Raw genomic sequence first — 13054 nt, 5'->3', positions numbered from 1 at the left:
GGCAACCGGTAGTTTCAGGGCAAACAGTTTATACAGTTTTATCGTCTAATAAAATGGCGGCAGTCACTGGATCTTATTTCAGATAAAGCTCTGGAAAAAAAAAACATGATGCACATTGCATATATTGTCACATAAACAATATTACTGTAATAAACATATTTTGACAGTTTCAAGCTTTCATCATTGCCCCCTTTATGCTGTTTAAAGCCTCCTGGTACTCAACAGTGAGTACAACAGAGAAACCAGTTCTCTACCAGACAATGTGATTACTCTTAATTGAATCACAAGTGTTGTATAGAAATCCTCCCAGCCTTCTTCTTTTTCTTCTGAACTGTTTGATAGCATGACGATAAGGTGTGTGTTTGATTCACAGGGAGGATCCGCTGCCCTGCTGCATGTTACTCGGTGTATTACAGGGCAGATGATCAGTCATCACAATGAATAGTAATTCATCTTTTTGAAAGAAAAAAACAGACTAACATGAACGCAGAGATGATCACTGTACTTATCAAGGCACATTTGTGGTGCCTCGCTAATTTTACATTTAAAAAAAAGAAAGATATTACAATGTTATTTTGTTGATTAACACGTGGAACAATTTCAGCTATTGTTAGGCAAAGAAGAAAAGAGTACATTCATCGCAAACTGTACAGGAATAAAAAATGGCAAAGAGCCAGTACAGTACAGAAAAAAATCACAATGAGTCGCTTGGGAGCCAAATGAGTCGGTTCGTATTGATGTTCTGAGTCAAATGATTCGATTCACTGAAAAGAGCCAGAATTCCCATCACTGCTTTGTCAGGTTTTCTATTCCTCTTTATCCCTTTCTTTTTCTTATATTTTATTTTCCGGCTTTAACTCTAATTTCTGCTGGTTAATTTTCGATTTCCTTTCCTTTTATACCATTTCTTCCCAGTAATGCACCGCTCGCGTGTTGCTGCGCAGACTCTGATCTGCGCGCGCAGAAACAAACCGAGTCATGTGACAGAAAATCGTCACGTGCTTCTGATAATCAGGAAGGGACGCTAGAGAAAGCACGGTGTTGTGCACAGAGTTTGAGAAAATGAGTGTTTCCTTGGATTTAAGGCTTAAGCGTGCGAACAAAGTGTATCATGAAGGGGTAACGTTATACTTCATATGATATTCCTTTAACATCATTTGAGCTTTTTGGAGGTTTCTGTAGCTCGTGCTTCGCCAATACAGTGTTACTGAAATGGAGGGAGTGGTTAATTATGATATTTATGTTTCAGTCAACAGACTTCAGTTCACAACCATTTCCTCATGAACGACTTGGAATTTCAGAAATCAGCCATGAATTTATTTGCTAGAACATGACTTTCATGCTGTCTAATGTAGACACATGCAAACTCCTTAATACTCATTGTACTATCTTTAAGGCAGCTCATGTAGGACTCTCTATGAAGATCTAAATCTACAGAGCTGCTACACGACATATGTTGTTGAACTATGCACTGCATTTACCCAGAGATTTCTATTTCTTATCTTGTATGGTGTCCCCATCCTAATTTTAGGAGGCCCTGGCTGGAGTGGTGGTGATCACCAGTAAGGAAGCTGTCCAGCATCAGGGAATCAGCCTCACCATGGAGGGTCTTGTTAACCTACAGCTCAGCTCCAAGAGTGTTGGAGTCTTCGAGGCTTTTTACAACTCTGTCAAGGTAAACAGTTCCACAATACATTATTAGTATTTTTACTTTAGAACCATGCTCAGCATCTGATGCACCCCAGATGTTTGATATGCTTGGATTGCATCTGGGAATCAGTAGTGCACTTTTATTCAACATCCTCAAGATGTTGCTGCACTCTTTGAAAAATCCTTAACAAATCTCATACTAATCTCTTTATCTTGTGATAACATGCATTTTTATTTTGTGGCTTGCTAATATCATGGAAGTGTATCGTAGTTATCCTACAGGAAAAAATGGTAAAAAATGAGAGGTGGCTTTACAGAAAGGGTCTGCGCTTTGTTTAATGTGTCTCTGCACTTCACAGCCCATTCAGCTGATCAGCAGTAACATCGAGGTGGCCAAACCGGGCAAGGTGCCAGGAGGCAAAACCGAAATCCCCTTTGAGTTTCCCCTGCAAGCAAAAGGAAATAAAGTGCTGTACGAAACCTACCATGGTGTTTTTGTCAACATTCAGGTAACTGTTTTCAAAGGGTAAGTTAGAAACCATAACTTAGCCAGCTGTTACATAAATGGTGTTTGAGTTGCCTCAAAATGCAGAGGAGACCGTGAGAGAGAATTCACTTTTACATTTCTATTGTTCAGAGTTTCAGGCTCAGATGTGCTAACAAGCTTTAAGTTGAAAGTGGTCCTTGAGAATATTTCTATGGCAAGCCGACTGGACTGTAATGTTCATTACGTTGCACATCACTACTAGTTAATGTGAGCTAGAGGACCGATAATTCCTGGAGAAAGCCCTGCAGAGTTGTCTGAGAAATTACATAACTGGCCTCATGTGCAGCTGGAGAATTTCTCATACTCTTCCAGACTGTAAGGTCTCGCAGTAGGAGTAGTAGCCACCGAAGTGTACAGATCGGTAATCTAAGGAATAAATCGCATGCTGTTATAGGAAACTAATGAGTGATGAGGTTTTATTTTTATGAGAATATTTCCCAGTGACAGCACATTCTGTACTGCTTTATTCATTGTATACCACAGCAGTTAACAATCACAAACGTATTAGCCCATATTAGTCCCATTAGCCATTCCCTCACTAGTTGTTTTTTTTCTCTCTCTCTCTTTAAGCTAATAAGACAAATAAATGCTGTTTGTCCTGCTACTAAGAAGCCACAAAGCACAAAGTCCTCCTTCCTGAAGACTTCACAGTCTTCAACAAGTTACAGTGCTACACTGTGCTGCTGACACTTAAGATGATAAATAGGTGTCTCCACACAGAAAAGCTCACCGTATGAAGAGTTCTACACATTTTATGAGTATGATAAGTCCCTGTGTTGACGTATTAAAGCAAGCAAGCAACCATAAACCTGTCGATTGCCTTGCAATTAGCACTATAGTCAGAGCAACGTCTTCTGTTCAGTCAGGTTCGAGGATCTGAACATACCCCGAGTATCACCTTTCCGACTGACTCCACTGTTACAACTAATGACAAGTAGCTTATTGGACTTGTTTGATCTAACTGATTAGAGTATTTGTATACTAGTGTTTTATATTTTGGTAAGAATAAAAAACCGTGGCTCTATAGTTTCGTTGGCAAACCTACATGGTAGAATATGTATAATGTATAGAAATGATGCATCTAAGTATCATGATATCATATTTTTGATACATTAAAATGTGTAGTACTCATTCTTGGGCAGTATTCACCCTTTTCTCCCTGTGCCCAGTATACTCTACGATGTGATATGAAGCGCCCTCTGCTGGCAAAAGATCTGAGCAAGACCTGTGAATTCATGGTTCACTGTCAGGTTAGATGTTTCTCAGCTTCTGTTTTGACGTTCTGTGAAATAATTCAATCAAGAAATGCAAACAATATTTATCTTTATCTGTGGTCATGATCTGCAGCCACAGAAATCCAAAGTGCAGCTGACTCCAGTCGATTTCACCATCACGCCGGAGACGTTGCAGAATGTGAGAGAGGTGAAGACCCCCCATACCACAGACTCCTTTAACAGCCTGTTCATGCAACACTTAGTGTTTTGCAATAGACACTGATTGATCGCTTTGACTAACACTAGGTTGTGTAATTGACCACACCGTTAGTAGGGCTGTGATTCTGATAAAGCTGAAGTGTTTGTTTTGTATTGAAAATTTGCTACTGATATGGAGCTCAGAAGCAGATAAAAGTATTTGAAGATAGAGTAAATTTTGGATATTTTAATTATGTACACACTTTTTCTTTTCCTGTAGTGAATTTAAAACATTTATACTACTGCTACGGATTTTCTATGAAGAAAGTAAATTTGCCCTTAAAAAGATATCATTCACAATGCCAGTTTATTGTTTTGAGATTAAAATATTAATACAAAAAAATCTAAACCTGAAAAAAATGAAATCTCAAAAATATAGAAAATGTATAGATATAATATTTAAATGTATATATTTATGTAAATCAGGTCAAAATTGGAGTACCTGGGATTCCCAAGGAAACGTTTTTGCTTGCAGAGCTGCTATGTTCTGTTCAAATAATGGGTTTTCTACAGTGATTTAAAACATGCAAAAGTTCTAGTCTGTGCCTAGCATTAGCGTGCTTGTTCTCTGTTATCTGCTTAACAGGAGTTTATCTCTTTCAGCTGAACATAACTTCAGATACACTTACCTCATTACGGTTCATATCTTCCGTTTTGATTCCACTTAACTCCACGTCTCTTCACTTCACTTAATGGACGTGAATGTGAGAGATGACTGTGATTGGCTAAATGCTGATGTAGACCACTCTAAATGCTTCTCCTTTTCCCCTGGAAATCCCAGATGCTTTACCTTCACATGCACATTTCACTTATATATATTGGTGTATATATAAATCAGACATACTAAATTCATATTCAGCTTCCAAGCTCCATTTAATGAAGCCTAAATGTATTCTTTAACTAATTGGCTTACAAAAAGTCATCAAACCTCCCGAAATTGATCGGATTTGTCTGGAAGTATTTTATATTACAACAAAATAAATGATTGGTCAGTAAATATTTTTTTAAAGAAAATCAAAAACCGAAAAAAAAAAAAAATGCTAGAAGTTCGGGAAGCTCCTGACGAAAAATATTTTATTTTAATATTTCATTTAACCAATTATAATTGGTGTTCACCTGTGAAATATTGTGGAAAAATTTTCTGAGCAAAACCCACCTCAGTTGACCTGTGACTGAATAGAGTCTGTCAGTCTGAAGGAAAGGAGAGAGAATGAAAGCTAAGGAGCATTCTAAGGAAGTTAGGTAAGATAATAGAATTTCATTACTTAGAAATGGGGTGTAAAATTATATCTAAGAGGCTGGACATCCCAGAAAGCACTGTTAGATCAATAGTGAGGAAGTGGAAACTGTATCACATCACCCTAGCATTACTAAGACATGGCCCTCCCTCCAAACCTAGCACAAAAACGAGATAGAGACAAGTGAAGGAAGCCACAGTAAATCCAACAGCCATTATGAACGGGCTGAGAGTGGAGTAAAGGTGCACCAGACCCCCATTTCAAGAGCTTTGCATGATTGAAGACTAATGGAGGGTGACTAGAAAGAAAGTTGTTTCTGAAAAGAGCTATATTAAAGCATGAGGGTCACCAAGTGAAGACGTGGGTTTTTTTTTGTTTTTTTTTTGTGGTCTGAAAAGATGGAGATACTAGATATAGTAAGATACAAGATACAAAGAGCTGTGTGTGGTGGAAGCCTAACACATGCCCTACCTCATTTAACAACATCCCTCCAGTGAAACATGGTGGTGGCAGCATCATGCACTTTTCATTCTCATAACCTGGGCTTCTTGTTAAAATTGAAGGCAGAATTGTCAAAGGGATATGACGAGAGAACTGCTAAAAAATGAAACTGTTGTTTGCAAGGCCCAGATAACAAGAATGGTTGAAAACAAACAGCTGAAAGTTCTGCAGTGGCCGAGTCAAAGTCCAGATCTGAATTCCTTTGAGAATTTGTGGCTTTGTTTGTTTTGAGTTTTAGATCTGCTGACAAATAATGATTTTTAACCTAAAAAAAAAAAACTCCTTTAAGAGTTTGCAATATGCAATAAAAACAGTGTCTGGAACAGTGTATAGCGACACTGGATCAACACGACATGGTGCTATTTAAAATAAAGTCTTGTTTATGTACTTCTATTTTTCCTTAGAAGAGTTCTCTCCCAAAGTTCCTGATCAGAGGCCACCTCGATGCCACTAACTGTGTGATCACACAGCCGCTCACAGGGGAGCTGGTGGTGGAGAGTTCAGAGGTCGCCATCAAAAGCATTGAGCTGCAGCTAGTGCGGGTTGAGACGTGCGGTGAGGGAGAGTGAGCGCACACATGAAAATGTCAGGTGGCGATTTAGAGCTTTGTTTTGGATATAACGCAGGATGTTGGTGAAGTACATCATATGTGGTATAAGATGTGGCTATCATTTGTGTTGGGAAGAAAGAAATGGCTTATGATGTGCATGTACAGTATTTAATGATTACAATATTTATCCATTCTGTCTGCGCGCTTTGTTATATTTGATTAATTGTTTTGTTTCTGTTTAATGTGGATTACGGGTGCAGGCTGTGCTGAAGGCTATGCCAGAGATGCGACAGAGATTCAGAACATCCAGATAGCAGAGGGAGATGTGTGTCATGGCCTCCCTATCCCTATATACATGGTCTTCCCCAGGCTGTTCACATGCCCTACCCTCGAAACCACAAACTTTAAAGTTGGTGAGTGTCATGTACTCATGTACTGTATATACCACATTTACATACTAAAGCAGTCAAATTATCATTTTCCATCTTTCTACGAGTGTTAACTCACAGAGCGTCACTTCTTTATCCGCAGAGTTTGAGGTGAACGTGGTGATTGTTTTTCATGACGATCATTTAATAACGGAGAACTTCCCGTTGAAGCTGTGCCGAGTATGAGATCAGAGCCTGCAGATTCATTGATGTTTTCTGGAAGACTCTGGGAGTGGCCTTATAACTGTTTAAGTGCCAGTTAGGAATGAGCCAGGGATGGCTTTTGTTGCAGCCTCACCTAATTGTTGCATACATGCCATTTTTGGCGTTCACGGATTCAGATTTTTGAGAATCGTCGTCAGAAAGCTAGTGCACTTGTTCCCTCTTTTTGTTTTAGGACATCAAGTACTCATATGTGATCGAACCAGTAGCAAGAACAGGATAGTATCATATGGCAAACAGCGGACCTGCTTGAAGGTGAAAAACCTTCTGTGCTTTGTGTCCCTTGTATAAACCATGTAGTACTAGGATAAATTAGTACTATTATTTGTATAAAATAAATGTGATGTATATCTAGTTTGTGTGTGTTGACGTTTGTGACAAAAGGTATGCAAGATGACAGTTCTTGTTCCCACCAGTTTAGTACATTACACCAACACGCCTTCTGGTGGTCCAGTGGCAGGATCCCACACTCTCATTGCCATGACTCTCCAGTGCCGGTACCAAGCCCGGATTAAAATCTGACCAAGAAGAGGAACACCTTAACAGAGCACATTTTTTAAAAATAATTACAGCCTACTATCTCCAGATATGAATACTAATAACCAAGAAAAGAAAATCACCAAACACCAATTTGAGACAGGTTTTGGGTATTAATAGGTTTAATACACAATTTCCTTGATTACAAAATCACTTGGTACCCTGTATTGCTTTCTGTAAGGAGACAGCATTATTTTAATGCAAACACAAACCCTAAATTTTGGCAGAATCTGAAATGGCTCTTAAGGCCACAGAACAATCTGCCAAGAACAGAAGAAAAAACAAATCTTATTTTCCTCTCTCAATTTCTTGTTTAATGAAAGATCTAAAATTATATAAACACAAACTGAACAACAGTGCAATCAAAGATAGAATTAAAACAGCCATTAAAACAGAATACTGATTGGTCCTTAATTGAGGATTAAGACTTTCACAAACTAATGCCAGCCAATCATAACCGGCAAACAAAATCAAATCACTGAACTGTTCACTTTGCTTTTTTTTTTTAAGTTCACAACTCTCTAAATAAAAACAACACTCTTACCACCACCACCTCCTTCCAACCAGAACTGGGGTCAGTAAATGGATATATATTTGCCCTAGTCACCCATATACAGTCTAGATTCAGTAACTGCTTTCTTTTGGTTATCACATTATATAGCACATTATGTATTCTATATAATGTCATAATTAATATTAAATTCTATATAACTGTTATATGTTATATAATAATTGTAAAGATTAATGTATACAGATGGATCACAATAATAGTAAAGGTTTAAGTGAAGGTCGCTGCACGCAGGTGTCCTCGTCGATGCCGTCCAGGCAACATGGGGAAATCCTCAGGTAAAAGCGCATGCTCTCGGCAGGTGGGACAAGTACTCTGCTCCTTCAGCCAGGACTTTATGCACTAATACACAAGAAAGAAACAATTCACTGATCTACAAATAGATTAACACAAAAACTACAAATACAATTAAAATCTTCTTTTAGTAAAAGAAACTTAAAAGAGCGATCCACAATCGATTTATAAGCAATATAAGTACATATGCTTTACTGAAATACTCATTGTTTAGTCACAAATCTCACCTCTCTATGGAAGCTATGGCGACACTCCAGCACACACAGGTCCTCGGGCATCATGTCCTCATGACAAATAATGCAAGGGTCCTCCATGTTCAGCTATGATACAGAGAGAGAAATATATTTCAGGGCAGTGTAAGAATATATAGCGAAAAGGGGTGGGTATATGTAGCGAAAAGGGGTCAGGTGGTATAAAATGCTATAAACTCTTACAGCTCGGGAAGACTTGCGATGTTGAGAGGACACGCTCTTCCATACATGTACAGGTGAAGCAGTTGAAGTAGCTCTGGAGGAGTTAGTGGGAGGAGGCGTTGGACTGGGCACTGGTGTGTGTCTCAGTCCAGCCATCTCCCTGTTTGCCAAGTTCATCTGTTCCTTTAAAAAAAAAAAAAAACACCACTGTTAATAAGCTTTGCCATTGTTACACTTTTTTTTTTTTTTTTTTACAGGTTATACAAAAAGGAACTGGAGTGTGTGATATAAAGCTATTACTAAATGTATCTTTGCATGAAACACCTGTGTTTTACTGGTCTTTTGCAAAAAAACATTTTGCACAATGCAAAATAAAAGGCAGAATTGAGTGAAAAGCAAATGCATGTTATTTCCAAAAATAAATTCTAATACAATCATACACACTTTCACAATTACCATTGATAAATTGTTCTTAAAACTCCAGGCTTCTGTAAGCATGTGCATTTTCATGTTTCATTTGTCTTCACACAAATGAACTTTACTATGTTCTTTCCTTCAATGGATTGTGCTGTGTAATTTTTGTTAGGCTATTTTTTTTTTTTTTTTTATAGGTTTCAAGAACTTGTCTCTCACTTGTGAATGTTCCTGATGGTCGAGGATGAGTTGAGCAGCCCTGGTAATCAGTTCTTCATACGTCAGCATGCTCAGACTGCCACCGTTCATAGAGCGGACCTCCTGAATAAATTTCGTCAGGACCGGTCTGAAACACACACAGACGCACATACAAGTTACAAACAAACATGAAACCAGACTGCTTCGCATGCTAAAATGTATACTCAAAAACAGCAGCTTTCAGGTTAGAGTGCCAGACTGTATACTCAAATTATAAACCAAAATCTAAACCACAACTGAAAAATCACAGCTGGTTATTTAAAGAATTATGCATTATAATTAAGAATACAGAAATAACTTTTCACAATGACACCAGTTACTCAAAATGTGATAACCCGAGGACATTCATTCATGTTTATGCAAAGCAATTTTTTTCCACTTCTGAATTCTTCAGGCAAAGGTGTTCATGAATTATGCTTTACTGTGTTACTAAATAATTGTGTGAGCATAGATACCTCTATGGAATCCCATATGACAAGTCACGATTAAGCTCGACTTATTTTTACCCACCACAAGCAAATAAACCTTTGTGTTAATCATTATGCCTAAGAAAGGTCTGACCTGATATATAGGAAGCTTCACTGTAGTAAAACCATAAACTGATTATGTCAGGAACACTCACAAATGTGAGATTAAAACTAACAAAGCATAAAGCCAAATGCTTGTTTCTATAGTGTAGTGCTTAATACTATGGAAATGTTGTTTAGTAAAATAAAATGACCCAGGAAAACCTGTGTTCATTCGCTGCGTCCATTCGATAACCTTTTTGGTTGAGAATAACAGTTACAGCAGATTGCATGTTTATCAACATTTTAATTTTTTCCCCCCTTCAATACAATTCGGGGAAACGCGCTGATATTGTTGCCTATGTTGATGGCGCACTGGCTACAGATGTGGTGGGTCGTGGTTAAGTTGAAAAGTGGCTAGCAGTAACAATGATTTGTACAGATGTGCACGTCTCACCTGCTGTAGTGAGGGAACATAGAGCTGAGACGATCTACGATCCTCTCGAATACAGCGAGAGGTTGCGGAGGATGAACTGGAGCCGAGGTTGCAGGTGGTGCTGGAGCAGCAACGTTCTCGCTGGCTGCTGGAGGTGTGTGCATGGCATGGTGAGTGTTTACTGCCATGTGCGTTTGAGGTCTGGCAGGATGCTGCTGAACTCCATATGGGGTGTGTGGGTGTGCGTGCTGCACAGGGAGCTGCAGCAAAGCTGGCTTCTTATTGGATAAAGGATGAAGAAAGGTCTGCAGGACACAAATAATTTAAGCATAACTAACACTTAACTAGCCCCACACAAAGAGGGAAAAAAAAAGAACACTAACCACTGATTTGAATATTGATTTCTTTGTGACAAATATCTGCATGGCATTATGAGTGGAAATATTAAAACAGTGTCAAAAAGATTAAACCTAGTGCAGGGCTATTTCTAGGCCATGTTTTCACTGAGTAGTACATCATTGCTGTCTTTTCCCATCGTAACTTCAACTACACACACAGAGTACTGTGTAAATTTCTTTGATTTACTGCTGCATACACGCTCTGTTTTTTTTTCCCCTTGTATTTCTGAAGAAAATGAAGTCAATTTGAGTTCCTCAGCCACATGTAACTCCGTCAGTGTTTGTGCAAATCCAACAAACATGAAGATAAGCAAATTATTAAACAATAATATAAAAAATATAGCTTTTTATTCTTCAGTTTGGAGACCTAAACACGTTGTATTTCTGCAGTACTTTGGTTCCATCCTGTGGCTCACTTAGGTAGCTCACAACCTGAGGGGTGGAAGTTACACAGTACAGTTGGTTTACTTTTGGTAATGGAGTTCAACTGCCTGCAATCAAACTTCTCTGACGTTCACTGGGAATTAATATTCCAGTTGTTTTGGTCCACACCTGAATACAACTGCTGTGTTCTCACCTGCATAAACAAACTGCAACTTGCAGGGAAGCACATCAGGGTTTGACTCAAATACACTAAATGCTGTATATGTGAAAGCACCTGTAGCGACCAGCTACCTGCTCTTGCCTCACTTCCTGACTCTGATACTACAGTCAGATGAACTGCTTTTGGCTTGAACCCAGAAAGAAGAAATGGGACAGTCAGCTTCAACCCCTCAGACGGTGTGTATGTGTAAAATATATATGAAGCTTCAACAGAGCCACCTTAGAAAGTCCACACTGAAGAATCACATAGGAAGCGCATTAACATTAAGATCAGATGAAGATCTGAAAGCAAAAATAAACACCGGCTGCACAATAGTAAGTATACATTATCTGTTTCCTGTCCTATAGCAAAAGTTATCTTTTGATTTTTTCCCCACATGAACCACTATTGCCACTTTCTTATGAACACATGTATACATTGCTCATTAATGAATTATCCAATCGGCTAAATCATGTAGCTGCTGCACAATGCAGAAAATGCAAATACAGGTCAAGAGCTTTCACGCCAAACATCAAAACAGGGAAATAAAATGAGATCTCAATGACTTTGACATGACATGGATGTCTGTGCCAGACAAGCTGGTTTGATAATTTTACAAAGTGATAATCTCCTGACATTGTCACCTACAACAGACTCTGGAGTTTACATAGAATTGTGTGAACAATATTGTGGGATAATTCAATTTAGTGTGATTTCTGTAAGTCTTTTTCACACAGTTTACCTCTGTCTGTTCCTTGGGTCATGATATTCTGTCCTTGCTCATGTTTATCTTCTCTTAACCTTGGGCATTATCTATATGGTATTGCTGCATGTGTGTATAGAGACTTCAAAGCACTCTTGTACGTCGTTCTGGATAAAAGCGTCTGCCAAATGCCAGAAATGTAAATGTATGCACACACCAGTATAAAGAGCCTGCTGTGTCCAATTTTTTGTCGCCCAGGTCTTTACGCCCAAAATAAACCATCTTGTTTGTTATAACATGGCTCTTGGTCTCCAGATTCTTCGGTCATGTTACTTCAAAGTAAAATGCCATATTTTGATGGTCATCCAGAAAAATCAACAACAATACAAAACATTGAGTGAATGGCCATTTTGAAGGCAGAAACACCTTGTTAGCCAGAGAGCCTGGAATAGAATGGACAAACTGCTGTAAATAGACTATGGTAACTCGCAAATTTTCCCAACAGTTATGATCAGAAAAAGCATCTCGGAATGCAAAACATGACGAAGCTCAAGGTAGGTGAGCTACAGCAGCAATACACTTTATAAGCCATGAACAGGAATCTAAGGCTACAGTGCGCAGTGGCTCACTGACAAACTCCACAAGAAAAGTCTTCTCTCACTCACTGGACGTTTTTGTTTGAGAATACACAAACCAACCTAGCTGACACTAACAACCATGCCATCACGGAGATCACATTTTCACCATGCTGATGTTTGATGTGGATATTAACTAAAGCTCATGATCTGTATCTGCAAGATTTTAGATTTTATACTTCTGCCACATGATTGGCTGAATGGATAATTGCATGAATGTGCAGGCATGCATGTGTTCCTAATAAAGTGGGTGCTGAAGGTATATCCATAGTACATGCTGGATATTGTTCTGATGGGTCAATCATTGGACACCACAATACAAAAAGGAGAATTCTACCTAGACACTAAGATTGGACGATGTGTTAAAGCAAGAGAATACACAGAAAGTAAAGTAATTTATGAAACATTAGTTTGGAACTGCTGTTAAGCAGGACTGCATTAAAATAACAGTTATCACTTACCGGAACAGCAGGTGGAGCAGGGGTGCTTGGTATGACAACTGCCTGGAGAGAAGACAGACTAGTGCCGTTTTTCACAAGTTCTATCTGCTCTTCATACTGCATCTACACACACACACACACACACACACAGACAGACAGACAGACACACAGAGTTTCTTGGAGGTTAGGCCTTATACTGACAGTCTGATATTGAGCAAAATTTAAAAATTGAGCCTTGAAATTAATGAGCAAAAGGATAGC

The 13054-nt window shown here is 38.7% G+C and overlaps 2 protein-coding genes across 5 annotated transcripts in view; one reads left to right on the top strand and one right to left on the bottom strand.

Moving 5' to 3' along the window:
* Positions 1-967: 967 nt before the first annotated feature.
* Positions 968-6962, top strand: vps26c (VPS26 endosomal protein sorting factor C). Of its 2 annotated transcripts, none has more exons than XM_058411648.1 (8): positions 968-1119; positions 1532-1675; positions 2010-2159; positions 3367-3447; positions 3545-3619; positions 5816-5963; positions 6219-6371; positions 6490-6962. In XM_058411648.1, exons 1-8 carry the CDS (start codon positions 1063-1065, stop codon positions 6570-6572), a joined length of 891 nt encoding a protein of 296 aa, XP_058267631.1. In that variant the 5' UTR covers positions 968-1062; the 3' UTR covers positions 6573-6962. The 2 variants fall into 2 exon arrangements, with proteins under 2 accessions (XP_058267631.1, XP_058267630.1); XM_058411647.1 differs by having other exon boundaries at positions 5813-5963.
* A 280-nt stretch (positions 6963-7242) lies between these two features.
* ttc3 (tetratricopeptide repeat domain 3) overlaps positions 7243-13054 on the bottom strand; it is a 38028-nt gene continuing 32216 nt past the window's right edge. For 2 of the 3 annotated variants that reach the window (XM_058411639.1, XM_058411640.1), the window contains exons 41-46: positions 12815-12916; positions 10056-10339; positions 9054-9180; positions 8442-8603; positions 8235-8327; positions 7243-8055 (exon numbers count right to left, since the gene is read on the bottom strand). In XM_058411639.1, the coding sequence (XP_058267622.1) occupies positions 7924-8055; positions 8235-8327; positions 8442-8603; positions 9054-9180; positions 10056-10339; positions 12815-12916 (900 nt within the window). In that variant the 3' untranslated portion in view covers positions 7243-7923. The remainder of the gene's footprint in view (positions 8056-8234; positions 8328-8441; positions 8604-9053; positions 9181-10055; positions 10340-12814; positions 12917-13054) is intronic. The other variant, XM_058411641.1, reaches the window with a different exon arrangement.

The sequence above is a fragment of the Hemibagrus wyckioides genome, linkage group LG16, assembly GCF_019097595.1.
Source record: "Hemibagrus wyckioides isolate EC202008001 linkage group LG16, SWU_Hwy_1.0, whole genome shotgun sequence".
NCBI lineage: Eukaryota > Metazoa > Chordata > Actinopteri > Siluriformes > Bagridae > Hemibagrus > Hemibagrus wyckioides.
Note: the sequence above shows the minus strand (reverse complement) of the source record. Positions and strands in the feature narration are given on the sequence as shown.